The following is a 21,515-nucleotide window of genomic DNA, read 5'->3' as shown; positions in this document are numbered from 1 at the left end:
TGGTGTTGACTTGTGTGGGTTGTTCCCCATATGGTGGTGTATAAATTTTTAAGTAAACATTTTATGCTCCTCAAAATGGCCCATGAGCTTCCAGGACCTGCAAAATATTGGAGACATAGAGATAAGAAACATGCCTATTTGTAAATAACCAAGAGATTTCAAAAACACCATATGCTTTTTCCTCACAGAGAAACAGACTCACAAGGGAAGGAAATATTTCAAAGGCTCTCTTTGGAGTATCCTTCTAGACTGGGAAAACGGCAGTACAAAACAACTGTTTACAACTAAGACGGCCATGAATAAATTGCAAGTTTAGAATTTAAAAAACAATTATCATTTTTGTAAGAACAGTTCCACTGCCTGGTTAATTGGGAACCTGCTGTTAATCAATCAAAAGGTTTTGACTTCATCTAACCAATTAATTGACTAAAAGTTGCAGCCTTACTGAAATAGAAAACAATAACAGCACAATACAGAAGATGATGGTTTTCAGCAGGAATGTATTTCTTACCATAATTTTATCTGGATGCGAAGCCAGGGTCAGGACCAGCTGATGGGACAATGAAAAAGAAATTTTAAGTAAACTCTTAGTCCGTGGATGCAGATGTTGTTGGGTAGCTTTGCTTTAGAGCTCATGGCAAGGAGGGAGGGGTGCTGCAGACTGACTGCAGAGACTTTGATTGAGTTCATTACTCAGCAATGAAGTTCAGTTGGTGACACAGGAACACAGGATGCTGTAACGCAGTGGTAGAACATCTGCTTTGTATAACTTGGACAGCTGTTGGCCCATCTAGCTCAGTATTATCTACACTGAATAGCAGCAGCTGTCCAAGTTATAGCCCTTCAACATTTTGTGGGCCATGAAACTGGGGAAGGTTGGGAGCTCTTTGTAGGGGGTGGGCATGCAAAGTTCATAGGTACCGTATTTTTTGCTCTATAAGGCGCACCAGACCATAAGACGCACCTAGTTTTTGGAGGAGGGAAACAAGAAAATTTTTTTTCTGAATCTCAGAAGCCAGAACAAGAGGGATCACTGCGCAGCGATCCCTCTTGCTGTTCTGGCTTTTGGGATAGCTGCATAGCCTGCATTAACTCCATAAGACACACACACACATTTCCCCTTACTTTTTAGGAGGGAAAAAGTGAGTCTTATAGAGCAAAAAATACGGTACTTATCCCAACTCCTTGCTATTGCCATTTGCTGAAATAGGGGAGGAAGAGAAAAATGAAGTGCCTTACAGCAGGCAGCGTTGTCAGACTCCAACTCATCAGCTCCAGCTGGCATGGCTGTAATCCAACATCAACACACTGACTACCCCTTGGTTAGAGTGCTGGTCTAGGGAGACCCCGGTTCAATTTCCCCCTTTATATATAGTATTAGTCTCCATATAATCGAGAGTCTTTACATCAGCCTTTCCTAACCTTGGGTCCCAAGATGCTGTTGGATAACAACTTCCATCAGCCCCAGCCAGTATTGCCCAATGTTCAGGGCTGATGGGAATTGTATTCCAACAACAACTGGAGACCCAACGCTGAGAAAGGCTACTTTAGACAAATGCATGATTAAGTTAAATAAATACAATTTTAAAATGTAGCAGTGGTGCAAATCCACATGTTCACACAAGCATGTGTCTGAAAACCAACCATACACCTCGCTGGGGGAATCCCTCACTGTGTGACCTTGGGCTGGTCATTGTCTTTCAGCTAAATCTACCTCAAAGGGTAGTTGCTGGATAAAAGTGTATGTGTGCTGGGCAGTGTCCCATGAAATATTTGGAGGAAGGGCAGGATCAAAAAATGTGGCAAGCAAACTGAACAGGAAGATGGTACCCAAGGGACCATTAGAGAATCCTGCAAGCTTCTGTGCTGACCTGATTTTTGGCATGAATGCCCCCTTCTAAGTTGGTAGAGCAATCTTCTATGATGCTTTTTAGGACAAAATGAGTCATGTTGTCAGTTGCTCTGCAGGCAGGGTCCTCCAAAGTCATCTCAGTGATGTCAAGTTTTGACCTCTGTGGGGTTAAAAAAAACCAGCAAATGTTATTTTGGCTAAGTGCACCTACGTACCTCCCTCATACACAAATTTGTCAGCTTCGTTTTCTCCTTGTTTCTCATTTTTCCAAGTCTTAAATTGAATTCTATCTCTTTTTCTTATGCTTTTATTAGACATAAACATAAATACAAACTAAACAAACATGAAAGTACAGCAGTGACCCCGGGGAGGCAATACTAACTCTCATATGATATATTCAATTTTAATAAGATCGCAAAAAACAAAACCATAAATGATGCATGAGAGGTGGGGAAAATAAAAAGTAAAAACAAAGTAACATTTGAAGTCAGAGCACAGATTTCCATAGATACTGCTGAAAATGAATTTGTTTGGACTAACGCATACTTTTTTGTGTATAATTTAGAAATAGCCAAAATAAATGTGATACCCAGTTTATAGATGTCTAAGGCTTTCAGAATGCATCCTCACTCAATGCAGTCAAAATCCTTATAAGTATCTAGGAAGAATATTAGAAGTGGGCACCCTGCTTTCATAGCTGCAAAATAATATTAAAATGTCAGTATACAGGGTTGGAAATACGTCTTCTAGGAATAAATCCCATTTGATTGGAATGAATAATACTTGAAATCACCCCTCTCAACCAGGAGGCCAGGATATATGAAAAAAAATTATTCTGGTTAATTTAGGGTAATGGTCCATAGGATCTTACTTCTTTGAAAAATTAAAATTAAATTAAGTTCTCCTTATTTATGCAGCAATCTGCAGTAAATCTACATGAAAACTCAGACTCAATTTTTTCCTAATAAAATTTCCACACAGTTTTTATTAATATAGCTGTTTTTGCAAGCATTATGTAAGAAACAACCTAATTCTAACCTAATTCTTATACTAACATGTGAGCCGAAACACAGCTATCCTTCAAAATTAAACACTTCTCCAAATTTTATGATGTAGTTCTCCAACCAACCAGGGTGTACGAATATGTATATATTAGAGGAAAGTGCCCATAAAAATGCATATATCAGTGAAAATAATCTATAAAAATGCATTATATTAAGGGAAATTGCTTATAAGTTTTGGAAGGACACAACATGAGCAGAAAATCTCCTCACCTGCAAGAGCAACTTGGGAAATGCTACCTCAATGGCATTCTCTGTGCACTTCAATGGACGGCAAAGTTCTATCAGCCCTTGAACCACTTTGGACGGTTCTGAAATCTTGCTGTGTGGTGCTGTTGTCACCTCAGTTTTCTTTCCTTCTAAATTAACAACAACAATCTTTATTACGGTCCGGAGACCCAACAAATCATTACAAAGCAATACACAATTCAGACAGCCTACCTCCAGGTTAAACAAGCATTTTGTTCAGACTTAAAGATAGGGATCACTGGTTCTTGCAACCACCGATAAAAACTTTGCCACTGCTAACGTTCTAGCATTTGTCTGGTCTTCCAGTAGGAACCAGACATAGTGAGCCTCTGATTTTCCCGGGAAAGGTACCAACAAGGGTAGTATCAGTTCAGCCCTGGCTTGCTCATATTTTGCACAGTGCAACAAAATATGTTTTATGGAATCAATGTCTTGAGCACACGAGCAAAGTCTGTCCTGGTAGGGAACTCCTCTCAACCTGCCATCCAACACTGCAGAAGGAAAGACATTTAGTCTGGCTTTGGTGAAAAGTCTTCAATACTTTGGTACTTTCAGGTTTTTAATGTAATATGTTAACTTAAAGACATGCCCATTCTAAATTAAGTGACAGTTATTTATTATATTTGGTCATCACTTTTTACAAAACACCTCAAAGCAAGTTATAGAATATTTAAACTTGCAAAACACTGCATCAATAATTTAAAACCCAGAATGTCACAGAGTGCTATGGATATTGAAAGTGCTCATCTATTATTCACAATCTAAAGGGTCCCCACACCTGAACTAGGTGGATATATATATCCATCACACCTTTCCTCCAAAAAATGTGGATTGGATTCCTCTGTTTCTGGGCCCTAATTCAAAGTGTTGGTTTTGACGTACAAAGCCCTAAACAGCTTAGAACCGCAATACATCTCTAACCACCTCTCTCCATATGAACCAACACAGACTCTGCAGTAATTATGTGAGGCTGTTCTTTGTGTGTCTACTCCACAAGAGGTCCAGAGGGTGGCAACATGAGAATGGGCCTTTTCTGCAGTGGCTCCCTGTTTTTGGGATGCTCTCCCCAGGGGGGCTTGCCTGACACCTTTTCTACATATCTTTAGGAACCAGGCAAAAACATTCCTCTTCTCTCAGGCCACTGGCTAATTAAACAAACTGGGGGGGGGTAATTGGTTTGTTTGATTTTTGTTCTTATTATGATACATATTTTGTGTTTTCATTTTGTATTTTTATCCTGTAAACCACCCTGTGTCTTTGGATGAAGGCCAGCATATAATTGTATTCAATCAATCAATCAATCAATCAATCAATCATAATCTATAGTTCTATGTGAGGGGTGGATTTTTTAAATGTGACCAAGGGAAAATGTTGAGCGTGTCTAACTCAGGGACAGCCACCCTGTTGCCCTCCATGTGTGCTTGGACTGCAGCTCCCATCATCCCAGACAATTGGCCATCGTGACTGGGCTGATGGGAGTTGTAGTCCAGCAAATATCTGGAACACACCACATTGACACCCCTGCAACACAGGAATTTTTTGTCCATTGTGGGGCTTGAACCCACAACCCTGAGATTAAGAGTCTCATGCTCTCTATTAATGCTAGAGATGAATAGTATCCTGTAGTAGGACCTGGAACCCTCAGAAAATGATCCTGCACGGTTTTTACTGCACTGGCTCTGTTCCAGCCAAGTGCCACCAACATCCTTAGGTCTGATGTAGCCAACTTGAAACTGCGCAAACTCACCACCACAATCCCTGACCAGCTCAAGGGTGATGCTTTTGGCAGCTGGAATTTCTGTGTAAGAAGCGATGAAGGCGAAGTCCTTGTCACGGGCTTCTTTGATCAAGCCTTCTTTGCTGTCTGGGAGGACAGTACCGTTAATTGGCTCCTTGGTTATTTTCTTAATGGAGTATTTTCCTGACACCTACAGAAGAAAAATAAATGAAAGTTTAGCAAGGACCCTCTTCAGCGTATGTTTCCATTCATGGTAGTACACACGGTTGCCCAACAGAAGTATTATCTCCAACTGTGTTCAACTCAGAGTAAACTTACTGAAAGGAACGTTGCTAAGTTAGCCATGCCCCTTTTCTTCTTCTGGTTATTTATTCTTTAGCAAAATTTTGAAAACTTAACATAATCAAAATCAAATGTGTAGTCACATACAGAACTGCACGGTGTTATCAGACTTCATGACATATTGTAAATCTCATTTTTTAAAAAATCTTCAAGGTAAGTTTAACAGATGGGGATATTGCAATACCAAGTTCTGACAAAATACTCCTTTTCCAGTCCACAGCCCTTAGCCTTAACACCGGCTCACCACAGGGTTGTGTGTTGAGTCCCCTGCTCTATACTCTCTATACGTATGATTGTACAGCCATTTATTCCAGCAACAAAATCATCAAGTTTGCTGATGACACTACGGTGGTGGGGCTCATTTCAGGAGGGGATGAGTCCGCCTATCGGGACGAGGTGGAGCGGCTTTGTGCTTGGTGTGGAGAGAACAATCTGGCTCTTAATACGGCTAAGACCAAGGAATTGGTGGTGGATTACAGGAAAAAAAAGGCGGACATTCAGCCCTTGTATATCAACGGGGAACGGGTGGAGAGGGTGGCGGAATTCAGGTTTTTGGGAGTGACTATCGATCAGGGCATGACTTGGAGCGCAAATACCACTGCTCTGGTGAAGAAGGCCCAGCAGAGAATTTATTTCCTCAGACTTTTAAAGAAGAACAATCTGAGTGAGAGACTGCTGGTGTCCTTCTACCGAGGCTCCATAGAGAGCATTCTCACATACTGTATTTGTGCCTGGTTCTCCAGCTGTACAGCTAGGAAGAGGAAGGTGCTCCAGAAGGTCATAACCACAGCCCAAAGGATTATTGGTCATCCCCTCCCATCTTTGGAAGAACTGTACGGTTCCCGTTGTCTTAGGAAAGCAAACAATATCCTGCAGGATGCATCTCACCCGGGACACAGTCTGTTTGTACTACTGCCTTCTGGCAGGAGATACAGAAACATCAAGTCAAGGACAAATAGACTGAAAAATAGTTTCTATCCAAGAGCTGTGGCCTTCTTAAATGCAGTAACTCGATAGTGTGACCTGGGAGTTTGATGGGTGTGGGTGTGGGTGTGGCTGGAATGTGGTTTGTTTGGTTGTTGTTGTTGTTTTGCTTTTGTTGTTTTTAAGGGATGGCATCCAATTTCGTTGCACTTGTGCAATGTTGCACTTGTGTAATGACAATAAAGAATCTATCTATCTATCTGATATAGCCCAAATCATTATGAACGCTTCCTGTACTTTCCCATTGTTGCTTGGCTTGTGGTTCTTACAGTGAAAGTGTGTTTCTTTCAACTTAATATGCAAGCTTTCGAGTGAGTCTTTAATTTGAGAGCAACTTGGGGAATCCCTTTGGCTGTTCCACTAACATGCCATCAGAATCCTCACTACCACTAATGTAGGCCCTCTTAAGGTTAAAGAAGAGTACGTCTTCATTTTCCTCTGTGAATGTATTCTGTGATGATAGCTGGGGAATTGTAACGGTTTTACCTATTATGTTGTTCCTCTCCTGAAAAACAGTGTCTAAGAATTTTGTTTCTTTAGCACATGACTATCAATGTGGCTGGCGCTGTGGTCCAAACCACAGAGCCTAGGGCTTGCCGATCAGAAGGTTGGCGGTTTGAATCCCTGCAACAGGGTGAGCTCCCGTTGCTTGGTCCCAGCTCCTGCCAACCTAGCAGTTTGAAATCACGTCAAAGTGCAAGTAGATAAATAGGTGCTGCTCCAGCGGGAAGGTAAACGCCGTTTCCGTGTGCTGCTCTGATTCGTCAGAAGTGGCTTAGTCATGCTGGCCACATGACCCGGAAGCTGTACGCCGGCTCCCTTGGCCAATAAAGCGAGATGAGAGCCGCAACCCCAGAGTCGGCCACGACTGGACCTAATGGTCAGGGGTCCCTTTACTTTTTTACCAATGCCCATTATTTTTAATGGATCTACTCTGAGTAGGACTAGCATGGGCTACAACCACAGCAAGGCCTGTCTGTCCATGAGGCGACCGCCTCAGGCAGCAGCTTCTCTCAGTGTTGACATTCCTTTCTTCCTTCCTTCCACCCACCCTTGTTCCTGATATTGGTCTTCCTTGACCCCATTCTTCCCTGGTGGGGAGCGGAGATGCCATTTCAGGGTTTGCCTCAGGGGCTGAAAAGTGCTGAGCCAGCCCTAATCAGAGTTTGGTGTGACTGGCAGATGTTTCACCCTTGCACCACTCTGTCTGCCTCTGAATACAAGTTCCTGCAGGGAGCTTCAATAGCAGAGGCCTTCATGCCCTACTTGTGGACTCCCCATAGCCCTCTCATTGGCCACTGTGAGAAGCAGAATGGTCTTCTTAAATGTAAGGCAAATCTCAGGCCCAGGAGCTGAATGCCCCCCTTCATACCCCTTTTGTCTGGCCTTCTAGATCAACACATCTAGCTTTGCGTTTATGAATAATAGTAATCATGAAGTTCTAAGCCCATAATTTCAGCAGCCAGAGGGCATTTCTCTCCCACTCTTACCATGAATTTCACATATTCAGGCATCTGATCAATGTTCCAAAACATCCTCTCATGGCTTTTAAGCACTAGTAGCGTGGTCAGCTCCTTAGCTGGTTTTTCATTACTGCATGTCACTTTGATGTTCAGATCCACAGCCTGTGTGCTGGAGAACAAACCCAAGGATAAATGATAAGGGCTCATTGTTGAGCAAGGTATTTCTTTTTAACAGCCCATGCAACACCTAGCAGATCCCACTTTGGTAGACCAGACTGGAATAGCATGTTGATCGCCAACATGACACCCGCCTTGCTAGTCAACCTGTGTTTGTCACCTGCATCGTGTAAGACATTAACATCAGAGGCAGGCTGGCTTTGGTCTTGTGCAGTCTGCTCTGTTGTTATTTTCAACAAGACTTCTCATGGTCCACTGGTGTGTTTTAAATTTACAAAGGCAAAGCAATACTCATGATCTCTAATGGTTCAACAGGCATAGCTAATCTGTGTTCAGTGATCCTGAATATGCACCTTTTGGTAAAGACAGGACCGTGATATGGCTTAGTCAAGGCCTCTTTACAAAAATTTCCACAACTGGTAGACTCCAGAAATTGTCCATTAGTGTCCCAGTTGACCATGGATTAGAATATGAATAGACTTTTCTTCTTCCCTACCTTTACTAATGCTACCTCGCTATTAAGCTGATCTATCAGAATTGATTAAGGCCCACCTTTAAGGCTGATTGTTCTTTCTTTCTTTTTCATTAAGGTTATCAACCTTACAGTATCTATTGAGGCAGATCTTCCTATGTATCACTATGAATTCTGATCTAAAAGGCTAAGTTTCCTTCCCTTTATAATTGTTAAGGTTAATTTATCTACTTCCTAATGTTGCAAAGTTAGGGAACCTCAGGCTTGGGCTGGCCAACGTTTTGATCATTATCAAGACTTATGTACTTCTATTAAGGTGGGCGTGTCCTTATTTTTTCTACTGAGTTGAATATAATATTCCCCATATCTATCGGCTTATCTGTTCCCTCCAATTTTTCAAGTCTGTGCCTCCTTGCCAATATATATTAACACCAATCTTTCCTCTTTACAGTTTCTTTCTTTTTGGGAAGAGCCAGGAAGCACCAAATGTTTATCGTGGTAAGTCTCTTAAATGGCTATACATTGTGGACCTGTACTATCAACTCAAGCCTTCTTTCTTACCCATTTTTGCAGCCTGATCATTGCCAAAAATGTCATAAGCCACACAAGAATATTGCAGGACAAAACGGGTGGAAATGTGAACATTATTATTTGCATAATTTACTCGCAAGTCAGAAGTTAGATCCATGCAGCCAAATTACCCAGAGTCTGGAGGACTCTGCTGGAGCCACATGATGTGGGCTTCTCTTCCAGGGTGTACAGTGGAATCCAGACAGCTCTTGGTATTGTCAGAGTTAAACTCAGCCTCTAGGTACGGCTCAGCATCAAAATAGCTCACAGGTACACATTCCTTGGAGGAGCTGGGCTCTGAAGGAGACAAAAGAACAATTGTGGGAAACTTGCTCAGGCAGAATGAACAGGAGATGGCTGGTGCTCAATAAGAGAAAAACACATTCAATGATTTGACTGTTTATGTATCATCAAAAAATAGGAAATCATTCACTAAGAAAAAGAGGATACAGTTCTGCATAAAATTTGGATGTGCTGATTTGAATGCACTGATAGAATTTTAGAAAAATCACTATAAGAAGAAGCACAATACATCTCACCCGGGTGGGAAAGACCGATCAGGTGACTAGTGTGCCTACTCATTTTTCTGTTCAGGTGTTCACTCTGGATAGGCAACTTCAGGACCACTCCTGCTTTCCCTTGGTCAGTGCTTCAAAGAGAAGAGCCCTTCAAATACAGGGCTGTCTTCTGATAGATTGTGATTTGCAAAGTGGACGTAAAGCCACCCATATATGGCCCATTTTTCATTCATTCAGTGTTTTTAGTCAAATCCAAATTCATGCAGATCTAATCAATTAATACATCAATTGAACTCAATTTAATTCATTAGTAAAAGGTAAAAGTAAAGGGACCCCTAACCATTAGGTCCAGTCGTGGACAACTCTGGGGTTGCGGCGCTCATCTCGCTCTATAGGCCGAGGGAGCCGGTGTTTGTCCGCAAACAGTTTTTCCGGGTATGTGGCCAGCATGACTAAGCTGCTTCTGGTGAAACCAGAGCAGTGCACAGAAATGCCGTTTACCTTCCCACCAGAGTGGTACCTATTTATCTAATTGCACTTTGACGTGCTTTTGAACTGCTAGGTTGGCAGGAGCTGGGACAGAGAAATGGGAGCTCACCCCCTTGTGGGGATTCGAACTGCCGACCTTCTGATCGGCAAGCCCTAGGCTCTGCGGTTTAACCCACAGCGCCACCTATGTCATTAGTAACTGCAAGCAAATGATTTGGATCAGGTGGGGTAAGGTCCCCTTAGCAAGTCATTGGGGCTCTATAGCATTCCTCACCAACCTGGTGTCTTCCAGATGTTTTGAACTATTATAACTCTCATCAGCCTCAGCCAACAATTGATGGGAGTTGTAGTCCAACAACATGCGGAGGATCACAGGTTGGGGAAGGGTGCTCTATAGGGAGGACTCCTGCTACATACTGACTTAAGAAACACCATCTTAACAGAACTGACCTCTGTTGACTTGAAAGTTAATCTTCTGAGGTTCTTCCAATTCTACAAAGGTGCTGAAACCCCCATAATAAGTTTTGGTCCAATTTCGGATCTCCGCATTAGAGGAAGGCAAATCGGTTTTGTTGATTTCTTTGTTGAACCCCATGACCGTGAGTTTATGCTTATCCTGGAAAAGAAATGTACAGCAGAATAAAATCAGGCAGAGTGTTCCCTGTGCTATTTTTATAGAAAAGAGATGCTGGAGCTCATCATGAACACCTCATTTTCTTATAATAGCAATGGAGACCTGAGAAGTGCTACAACTGAGTTCCACTGAGTTCTGGCTGAAAAAGGGGCACTAGTGTTTCCTCTTGGCAATGAGAGTTGCACTCTATAAATCATGTATTTCATGTCTGGATTCAAGCACAACATTGAGAGATAGTCCTTGGACAGCATTGGGTCTTGCAACTTTGGCCTCACTTTTCTATTATTAAAAGGGGAGTTCCAGGCGGCCAGGAGACAGGGAGCTGGTTCAAGTGATATATTGTCCAGTTGCTCAGAGCAGTGGACAAATTTCTGCTTTCTTCTCCGTTTCTCATTTTTTCCAGCCTTCATTTTTGCAAGCTATACCCCCCCTAATATAATGCATTTTAAATGTTATTTTCATGATTAACTGTATTTTTGTGCACACTTCCCATTAATAAATTCATGTTTGTACTCATTTTTTGGTTGGAAAGTTGCATCACAAAATTTGCAAGGGGTGAGTTTTGACGGGTAGGTACACGTTGGTTTGCACACTGTTTTGTGAACTATCAATTTGTTAGTTTGCATTAAAATGCAAACCAAACAAAATTTCTCCCCCATCCCTAACTGCTCCACTTACACAGGGAGGAACAGGAGTGACAACCTATGGGTGCCTTCCTCCCAACCTCACCTGTAGCACCTACTTCGACATCATTGGATCTCCACGTGAGAACATCATGCTCAAATAAGGGTAGCAAATTTAATAATTTAACCGCACACATTTTGCAAGTGATTGTGCACTCTGAACCCACGTGCATTGCACATGCGCCCTGTTTAAATATTCTTCACTTCCAGAAACACCAATTGTCTCTGTGTGGAGGTGTAATATTTAAATACAGCAGGGTTGGGCAACCCTTTTCAACCTGAGTGCTACATTCCCTTCTGGACAACCTCCTTGGACATGGGAGTGGTGGGGGGCACGTAAGAGCATGAGAAGAGCCTGCTGGATCAGGCCAGTAGCCCATGTAGTCCAGCACTCTGTTCTTACTGTGGTCAACCAAATGCCTGTGGGAAACCCAAAAGCAGGGTCTAAACACAAGGGCACTGTGGTCTGCAGCAACTGGGATACAGAAGCATTGCTACCACCAACTGTGGAGGCAGAGGATAGCCATTGTGGCTAGTAGCCACTGAGAGCCTTTACGTGCATGAACTTGACTAATCCTCTTTTGAAGTCATCTGGTTTGGTGTTCATCAATGCTTCTGGTGGGAGGGAGTTCCATAGTCCTTTCTTTTATCTGTCCTGAATCTTCCAACATGCCTTCCTAGCTCAGGGACATCCCTGTTTTTTTATCGGTGAAAGATTGGAGGCTGTGATGTCATTACAGTGGATGTTTGGTCACTGCTCCATGATGATGCCTGTAACATTTATTTTATTTATTTTTATTTATTAAATTTCTATACAGCCCTTCATCTGGGGATCACAGGGCAGTTTAAAATATGAAAACACAAAAATACATAAAATAATAACCCCAAAGTCCCACATGCCTGTGAGAAGAGGAAATATTTTCCCTAGCACCTAAAGATATGCAATGGATGCACCAGGCGAAGCTCCCTGGGAAGAGCATCCCGCAATGGGGGGCCACCACAGAAAAGGCCTGTTCTCGTATTGCCAGCCTCTGCATGCCTTGTGGGGGAGGCACAGGAAGAAAGGCCTCAGGTGATAATCACTGGGTCTGGGTTGGCTCAAATCGGGAGAGGTGGACTTTGAGGTACTGCAGTTCTAAGCTGTTTATGAGATGGCACTTACACTTTTGGGCATCCAAGAAGGAAACAGGAAATGATTTTTGGCACACCAATAACTGTGCAGTTACTTCTGTCAGCTACAATTTTCAGAATTTATTTTTACACTTTCTATCCCCATGCAGGTTACGGAAAAGGAATGACACAAAGGCTCTCTGTGACCCCCCAGTCACCTTCTCAGCACAGAGAGGAAAGAACAAGTCAGAGAGGTCAGGCAGAAGCTGACAGCTAATCTCCCCCCACGATCAAAGGAATTTTATAACCTATTGTTGTCTGCCTTGAAAGCTGAAAAGAGTCAGGCGTCAAACAATCAATCCTGTGAGGTTGGCCAGGCTCAAAAGGAATTCTTTGAAAGGATAGCTGCACAACCAACATTAGAAAGAGCAACATATTTGGGAGTTTCCATTTTATTTTACTTTTAAATCCCGTTTGTTAAGAATGATGAAAACATGGGATGGGGTTTGCATGGCTGACTTTGCCCTCCCTTGGTTGATATTAGTACAAATCATACTCAGAGGTGTACCACGGGGCGGGGGAGGCTGGGGGGCTGTCACCCTGAGCAGATTTTTTGGTGCGGTGCATTCCTCACAATGCCCAGCCAGCCCCCAGGACTGCCAGGGTGTCGTCAGCTGTTGCGTCCTTCTCACACCAGGACGCACTAAAAGGTTGGTGCATTTTCACAGGGTCCCCCCCCCCCAGTTGCCAATTACTGCCAATTACTGCAGAGTGTGGGATGGGGATTACTGGATTTAAAATAGGAAAACTGAGAAACTGATCATTGCAGACAGCAATGAGCCATTGCAGACAGCTTCCAGTTACAGTCGAGACTGAACAAGTTACGGGTAGGTAGCCGTGTTGGTCTGCTGTAGTCGAAACAATATACTGTAAAAAAATTCCTTCCATCAGCACCTTAGAGACCAACTAAGTTTGTTATTGGTATCTGAAGAAGTGTGCATGCACACGAAAATTCATACCAGTAACAAACTTAGTTGGTCTCCAAGGTGCTACTGGAAGGAATTTTTTAATTTTGCTTTGACTACGGCAGACCAACACGGCTACCTACCTGTAACCAGATTGTGAGGATTTGTCTACCCTTACTAAGACTCCAAAAAGTGGGTTTTCCTTCTTATCTTAAAAAGAAAAACCAACGCAACTCTTCTCAATCTTTCAGGCTTTTCAAAAACCAGTATTTTGGAAGAGGTGGCTCAACAGGAAGCTAGTTTGGCATGTCCTTGGGATTTTCCTGGGGATGGTGGCTCATCCCCCCACCCAATTTGTCACAGACTAAGGGTTCCCTTTTGCCAGCCAACAATGCAGGGGCTAGAGAGAGAAAAGGTGACTAAGAGCTGCCTTGCACACCTCCATTTCCCTCCTGACCCCATACAGGGCACGGAATGAAACGTCCAAGAAGGCAGTACAGTGGTGGCGGGGGGGTGGGGGTGGGCGGCCTGCCCTCCAGCTTGAACTAATGGAGCCACACTGCATCTGATTGTGCCTCTCGCGCCACTGCCCTCCCCCATCCCGCCTCCATTGTCAGCCCTTTTTTATTATTAGACACAAATAGGAAAAGGGTTTTATTTTGCTAACAAAGCTCACAGGCTCGGCTGAGCTGGCTGGAGCCAAGCACCATCCCTGACCCTATGCCAAACAGCCAGAGGAAATGGGAGATTTTCCCCAGGTTATCTGCGTCACAGAGCCTCCCGGCAGAGAGTCCATGGGCAGAGGAAGCGGACCTGCAGGGGCCTTGCAAAGTCATGGGTTGCGACATGACAGAGGGGCACAAAATTTGGCATGGAGTGGAGAGGAAAAGGGAGAGGTTTCCCTCCCTCTCTCCTAAATACAGTACTGGAATCCTTCAAGGTCTTCCAATAATGCGAAAGTGTAGGATATCCAGGACATGTGCAAGCTAGTTCTTTTTCACACAGTGGCGGCAGACAGATAAGCTCTTGACATTTATTCACTCCCCCAAGGTGTCTTTATGGCCACCAACTTGGACGGCTCTAAAAATAGGATTAGACAAATCCATGGAGGATAAGGTAACATTCACTCAGCCATGCCAGCACCTGGTACACAGTGTCTGATGCAGGAGCTAAGATGTAGCTGTTGTGCTTATGTCCTCCTTGGGACTTCCCACAGGGACCTGGCTGGCCACTAGATGGGCCTCTGGTCTGATCCAGCAGGGCTCTTCTTCTGCTTCTGCGTGCTGAGACTGATCCTTGGTCTGTTCCAGTAATCTAACTGCCTGGTACCAGCATGAGGCCCATGCTCTAGTCAACCTGCATCTAGCTGTTTGGTGCCTGTGGTAATGGGGTTAACGGCACATCCAGGATAGCGCTATGTGAGCCTGCATGGGCTTTTTGAGATGCCTGCATGCACTACTCTGCATCCCAATGGCAGGAGCAGGCTGGCACATGCTGTGCAATGGGGAACACTTTTTGCAGCCAGTGTTGAGCAGCCACCCTGATTCAGTGCCACTCTGATTGCAGTCCCTTCCTGCTTGTATGCTTGCTTCCACACCCCTCTCCCAGAATACCTGAGCAGCCTGTGCAATTGTAAACCAATAATGACTCTTGCTTGCCTGGTGTATGAGTGTGTATGTGTTTATATTTTATGGTACCTTGATAGGAGGTTCCTTCACCCACTCCTTTGGGTGAGCTAGGTTGGGGCTGTTGTGAATGGTGGGGTATAAATACAATCAAGCAATCTGTCAGTCAATAGTCCAGTGACCCTATGGACTGATATACCAAGGAGAAAGCATTGTGCTCTAGCTCATCAATGGGGAACCAGTGGTCCGACAGATATTCTTGGATTCCCAACTCCCATCATCCCTGGCCAGCATAGCCAATAAGCAGGGATAGTGGGAGTTGTGGTCAAAGTGCTTTCCTTTATTGCTCCTCTAGTTAAGAACAAATGGAGAGCCCTGATGGATCAGAACAGAAGCCTGTCTGGTTCAGCATCTTCTCCTCTCAGTTGGCTAACCTGATGCTGCAGTGAGAATCCCACAAGCAAGACCTGCCATGATGACTATGCTTCCAGTTGTAGGCAGAAATGCTTCTGAATATCAATTGTTGGAGACCGCAGGCATCTGGCTAGTTGCTGTGAGAACAGGAAGCTGGACTAGATCGGGCATTGACCTGATCCTGCAGTTCTTATGTTCATCATGACTAGTAGCCCCTCAGTGGATTCTTCTCACCAAGTTGGTGGCCATTGTCACATTGTGTGGGAACAAATTCCACAGCCTGACTACATGCCCCATGAAGACACGCCTCCTTTCATATGTCTCAAATTTCCCAATATCCAGCTTCTCTGGATGACACCATTCAGTTTCCATGTTATGAGTTCCCCCAGTCCTGCTTCCCATTCCCCTTGAACTCCACTTTTGACAAGGATAATTTCTAAACTTGGAACTGGAATATGAAGTTTGCCACAGCTTTTGACTCCCCCAGTCCATTTGCTTCTTCTTCCTACTCCAGACTTTTCCAACCTCCAGATATTTTGGACTACAGTGGTGCCCCGCAAGACGAACGCCTCGCAAGACGGAAAACCCGCTAGACGAAAGGGTTTTCCATTTTGGAGGCGCTTCGCAAAACGAATTTCCCTATGGGCTTGCTTCGCAAGACGAAAATGTCTTGCGAGTTCCTGCGGGGTTTTTTCCCTCCCCCCCCCTTTTCCTAAGCCCTAAGCCGCTTATCAGCTGATCCGCTGATAAGCCGCTTATCAGCTGATCCTCTAAAAGCCGCTAAACCGCTAATAGCGCTAATCCGCTAATCCGTCAATGGGCTTGCTTCGCAAGACGAAAAAACCGCTATACGAAGAGACTCACGGAACGGATTAATTTCGTCTTGCGAGGCACCACTGTACAACCAATGGGAATGTAGTCTAAAACATCTGGAGGTCACAGAGTTGGAAAGGGCTGCCCTGGATGCTCATGTGTCTGTTGAGGAAACACTGCCCCCATCAAAATGAGTAGTGGTGACATGACCACACATTATATTGCGATTCTGTTTGTACTGTGTTTTCCCCAGTACACATAGGTGCTCCTGCTCATTGGCAAAGCTTCACGTGACAGAACCATGTGCACAGTCCCATTAATTTAGCTTTTTCCAGCCTTTGCCAGCCTGGTGCCCTCAAGATGTTTTGGTCTATGGCTTCCACCACTCCCAGCTACCTGGAGAGTGAAGCAGGGCCAGGAGAGTCAATGTCTCCCTGATGAGAGCAAAACTTGTGTAATATGCATTTTTGAAAAAGTTATCGTTACACCCACACTTAAAGGTTTCTGATGTACACTTAAAGCACCTGAAATATAACTGCCCCCCCCCTGCAAAATGCAGTGTGTTTCCTAGTCCCCTGCTGCCCTGTCCTGATTAACTCATGACCAAGGATCTTGTTTGCTGAGGGTCCTTTGCTAGTGTACAAATTTGACTGGTCTTCTTCACTTTCTGGAATCCACATACCTTCCCCTTCTCTCAACTGCTAAGATAGAGAAAGACACCACCCCAGGATTAATACCCTCCCTTCATCTTCTGTAGATTATCACTATCCTTAAAGAACTGGAATTTGGGAGATTTCTTCCAGGTGTGGAGAAGAAGACAGAAGGTCACAGACTCCTCTGGAGCCTGTCACAGCACATGAAGCCATGTACCCAGTTATTCCAGGTGGGTCAAGCTGCTGACTGCCAAGTCCCAGTCGACAAGGAGGGAAAGATTGAAAGAGCAAAGCTATGGAAGAACATCACCTCTCACTCTTCCCCTTCCCGCCTATCACCACAATTCTTATACATTAGGCCCAAAAGCCCTTCAGGTCTCTCTGCCTGACCTCCAGGTCTCTCCCCAGGCCACCCCACTCTCTGGCCTTGCTTCACCCCCTCATTTCATGCTTGAAAATGGCTACCCACCCTGATGTACATTATACAAGGTCTGCAGGATGTGGCTCAGCCCAGGTACTCACCGTGACAAAGGCAAGGCGGTGATCCCCTGTATTTACATTCAGAATGGTGTGCTTGTTGGAGTTCACCACAAAAACCACCTTCCGGCCTGCTTTTGCTGCTGACACATTGACGCTGAACTGGGTCAAGGGCACCTGGCAGAGAAATGGAAAAGGGGATCATCAGTCAAGTGTTTCAGGACAGGTGAAGAGATTCCTGCCCAAGCGGTAGTCTTTAGCGTTGCAGGCACTGCCCTGTGGAACCAGCAAAGGCTCGGCAGGATCCCTCCCTTCTGCCAGAGGTTTCTTGAAAACTTCTTTTATTAGACAAGCTTGTACAACATGATTTTTTTCTTCTTTTTATCCATCAATATTTGCTGATGTTTCAATGATGTTTTCAAGGATCATTGATTGATTTTATCCTTTTATATGTTGTGCTCTGCATCCCTGTATAGTTATGAAAGTATGGGGTATAAATTTGTAAAATAAAATGTTAAGATGTGGGGTAGGTTTGGAGTGGCGAGAACCTCCAAGAGATATTGGACTGGGGAAAAGAGGCAGAGTGTGATGTCAGGGAGAGCCAGTGTGGTGTAATGGCTAGAATGTTGGACTACGACCTTTGGGGGACCAGGGTTCAAATCCCCACTTGGCTAGGAAGCTCACTGGGTAACTGTGGGTCACTCAGTTTCTCATCTTAGCCTATCTCACAGTAAGGATGAACATACAAAAGGAGGAATGCAAATGAAATCAATAAAGAGCTTTGAGAGGCATTGCTTCTTTATTTCTGGTCATTACTGTCCTAACTCCAGAAGAGACGCCCTCTCTCTCCCAGCACATAGGGTTGCCAGGTCAGGAGCATCCTAGACACTGCAATTTCAGGGCCCAGACCTGAGACATGGGGGCAGCCCCAGTTGATATGGTGGGGTGGGGCCCTAGAGGTGGAGGTTAATTGGGAGAGGGGTGTGAAGGAGGGCAGACACTCCAACCCTACAAGATTGCCTATGGAATAATTTGTAGCCAGATCCTGCCAGTCGTCTTCGTCTCCTCCTTCTCACCATCACTCTCACACACCTGGAGATTCGGCCTTCCCCAAACCTGGACAGGTCCAGGCAAACCTGGAGACTTCAGGTCAGACCTGGAGGCCAGTGACCTCAGTGGCACATGCAGCCTTGGACTGATCTGCCCAACCCACCGCTACCAAAGCAGTTCTCTTCGAAAATTGTAGGAGGCTTGTGGGTGGCGGGAGCACAGGAAAAATCAAAACAAAAAACACGACCAAAGAGAGACCCAAGTGCTTTCTCTCTCTCTCAACACATTCAGCTCCATAGCAGTGGCATGAGCTAATGAATAAACACGGCTCTGTGGGGGCGGCCACAGGACCCCTCGAGTCTCCGCCGTCCTGCCTTGGCAGAGGCCCGCATCTATTTTTAGCCCCCTGCCCTTTTTCAGAAGCCATTGTTTTCTCTCCCCCCCCCCAGAATGGCGGCAGGCTTTCTCCTGCCTGCTCGAGCACTGGGATCTGCTTATAGAAACCGGCTTCCAGTAATTCTTTTCGGGCTGGAGCCTGACCGCCCGCCCCGGCCTACCCTCCCCTGACGCTCGGTCAGGGCCGGGAGCCAGTTGTCTGGATGCCACAGTTGTGACATCAGGGGCCGGCTGCTACGCAACCACCCTCCCACCAACCCCTTTGTAAACACAGGAGGGGGATTTTTGCTCTCATCCTATTTACTGGCAGAATAGGGTGAATATCATTTCCTCCGCATCTAGGCCTCAGCCACTTCCAGGCCTGTCCATCCATGTCGCCAGAGGCCGGTGGCCTGTTTAATTGCCGAGGGAAGAGAATGCGGGGAAATATGATATTGCGTTTATTTATTGTTGCATTTATGTCCCACATTTTTCTCTTAGGAGCGCAAAATGAGCGGCACATGTGGTTCTTCTCCCCCTCCTCATTTAATGCCCACAATCAACCCTGTAGGGCTGGTTTAGGCTGAGAAAGATTAACTTTGTGACTTAGTGGCAGATTTGAACCTTGGTCTCTAGTCTGACACTCTTAGCTACTACGCCACACTGGATGAAAATGGGTGCATATGGTTTGCCTCAAGCCCCCTTCAGAAGTGACCTTCCATGCCTTCCTCCAGAATAGTAACACAAGCGGGGCCAGACACACCTCACGAGGAAAGGGTTCCACAAACAGGGAGCAGCCACCAAGAAGGCCCTATCACAGGTCAGTGCCAACATGGGTGCTGCCTCTTCAGCACTGTAAATGAATGAAGTGGAAATTTCCAGGAAATCCAAAGCAGCCCATGCAGTTCTCCCTCGTGCATGGACAGCAGTCACAGAGAAATTTTAACATGGGAGACTTTTCTGCCTCTTAAATGGCTGCAAGTTAAAAGAAAAGTGCTGCCATCCATGAAACAGCAAGCAAACCAGCACATGTGCTGCTGCTGAACTTGGTATGCACCTCATGCAACCTAGAGAAAGCATTTGCAGGAAAAGCACAGAGGACCTCAGGTTCTCACCAACCTGTTTCACTGCAGTCAATATAGGGGGTAAGTATCACACCCAGGCTTAAAACACAAAGCTTGAAGAGGAAACCAACAATCCTGTGTGCCCTTGCCTGTATCAAAGCAGATTTGTGTTTGTTTCTGTGTGATATGCAGTGAGGGAGCTCAGAGGCCCAGCTCTTCACTTTCCACAAGTGGTACTGAAATCTCTGATGCCAACTACAAATATTGTAGCCGTCTTGTACAAAGTTTAGTTGCCACCCTAGCACTATAATAGCCCCTCAACCTCTTGTTTAGAGGCTTGGGGGGTGTTAATGAATCACACTTAGCATCCCACAAGAGAGACGGTGTGCTGTAGTGGTTAGGGTGCTCGACTAAGACCCAGGAGACCAGGATTCAAATCCTCTCTTGATCACAAAGCTCGCTGAGTGTCCTTGGGTCGGTCACTCATGTTCAGGCTATCCTACCTCACAAAGTTGTTGTGAGGATAAAATGGGGGGGGGGGCAGAATTATGTGTGCCACCTTGTGCTCCTTAGAGGAAAGGTAGAATATAAATGAATGAATGAATGAATGAATGAATGAATGAATGAATGAATATTAAACTGAAACAAAAAGTCCTCATAAAAATGTGAGCACTTTAGTGTGCCTTTCTCCCGATATGCATGTTGTTATATATAACTCTTCCTGACATACCATTTTTGCAAGCAATTTCCTCTATTAACATCTATTTCCCTAGCAGTAATTGATGTCCAACCATCTTTTAAAGTCATCCAAATTGGAGGCCACCTCTATTTCTTGTGGGAGTGAATCCCCAAATTTCACTATGCACAGTGAGAATTTTTCTTCTTTGTTTTCTGTGCTGAATCTTCCAACATTCAGCTTCATTCAAGTTCTAGTATTCTGAGCGGGTGGGGGGGATGTTTCTGTATTCACTTTCTCCACATCATGCACAATATTTTGAGGGAGGAGGGAAAGCCCCCTCCTGAGAGGATTTTAAGTACCATCAGGACTCAAGACTCATTCACACCATGCATTTAAGGTGCTATGACAGCACTTTAAACAACCATGGTTCCCATTTCCCAAGAATTCTCAGAGCAGTAATTTAAGGGGTTTGAGATGTTTTTGGAGGACACCCTCCATCCTCATCACACGGTGACATTTCCAGAGTAAATTAACAATTGATGCCTCTTCACAAGGAGCTTTGGGAACTGCAGTCCTGTGAGAGGAATAGGGAGTCCTACTAACAACTCTCAGCACCTTAATGAACTACAGCTCCCAGAGTTCTTTGGGGGAAGCCAGCACAGTTTAAAGTAGGGGTCAGCAAAGTTTTTGGGACTTGGGCCAGTTCACGGTCCCATGGTGGGCTGGAGTGCACGCGTGCATGCACAAATGCTATTTCTGGCACTCCTTCCGGCGCGGAGGAGACGTGCGCAGCTTACCATTCGCTGCAGGAAAGCTGACTGAGTGGGCAGCGGGGGTCCATGGGCCTCTTAAACAACCCACATGGGCCTCTTGTGTTGCCGACCTCTGGTTTAAAGTGGAATCCCAGTGCTTTAAATGTATGGTGTGAGGCAGGAGCTGATCTCTCCTCCTGGCCTGAGCAATTGTCACCAGCTCTGCTCCTAAATTTGTTGTGTTTTTTTGGGGGGGGGGGGGTAAGAGAGCTGCTATTTATCAAGGGCAAGACAGCCAGCACCACC

General features: G+C 44.9%; 1 protein-coding gene across 2 annotated transcripts in view; it reads right to left on the bottom strand.

Moving 5' to 3' along the window:
- Positions 1-21,515, bottom strand: part of ENG (endoglin) — a 53,058-nt gene that overhangs the window by 12,718 nt on the left and 18,825 nt on the right. Inside the window, exons 3-10 of one of the 2 annotated variants that reach the window (XM_081847597.1) lie at positions 17,335-17,466; positions 10,366-10,531; positions 9,040-9,205; positions 7,717-7,858; positions 4,910-5,090; positions 3,127-3,272; positions 1,872-2,012; positions 512-550 (exon numbers count right to left, since the gene is read on the bottom strand). In XM_081847597.1, the coding sequence (XP_081703723.1) occupies positions 512-550; positions 1,872-2,012; positions 3,127-3,272; positions 4,910-5,090; positions 7,717-7,858; positions 9,040-9,205; positions 10,366-10,531; positions 17,335-17,466 (1,113 nt within the window). The remainder of the gene's footprint in view (positions 1-511; positions 551-1,871; positions 2,013-3,126; positions 3,273-4,909; positions 5,091-7,716; positions 7,859-9,039; positions 9,206-10,365; positions 10,532-17,334; positions 17,467-21,515) is intronic. The other variant, XM_081847598.1, reaches the window with a different exon arrangement.

The sequence above is a fragment of the Podarcis erhardii genome (assembly GCF_964252035.2).
Source record: "Podarcis erhardii genome assembly, chromosome: Z".
In the NCBI taxonomy this organism is placed as follows: Eukaryota; Metazoa; Chordata; class Lepidosauria; order Squamata; family Lacertidae; genus Podarcis; species Podarcis erhardii.
Note: the sequence above shows the minus strand (reverse complement) of the source record. Positions and strands in the feature narration are given on the sequence as shown.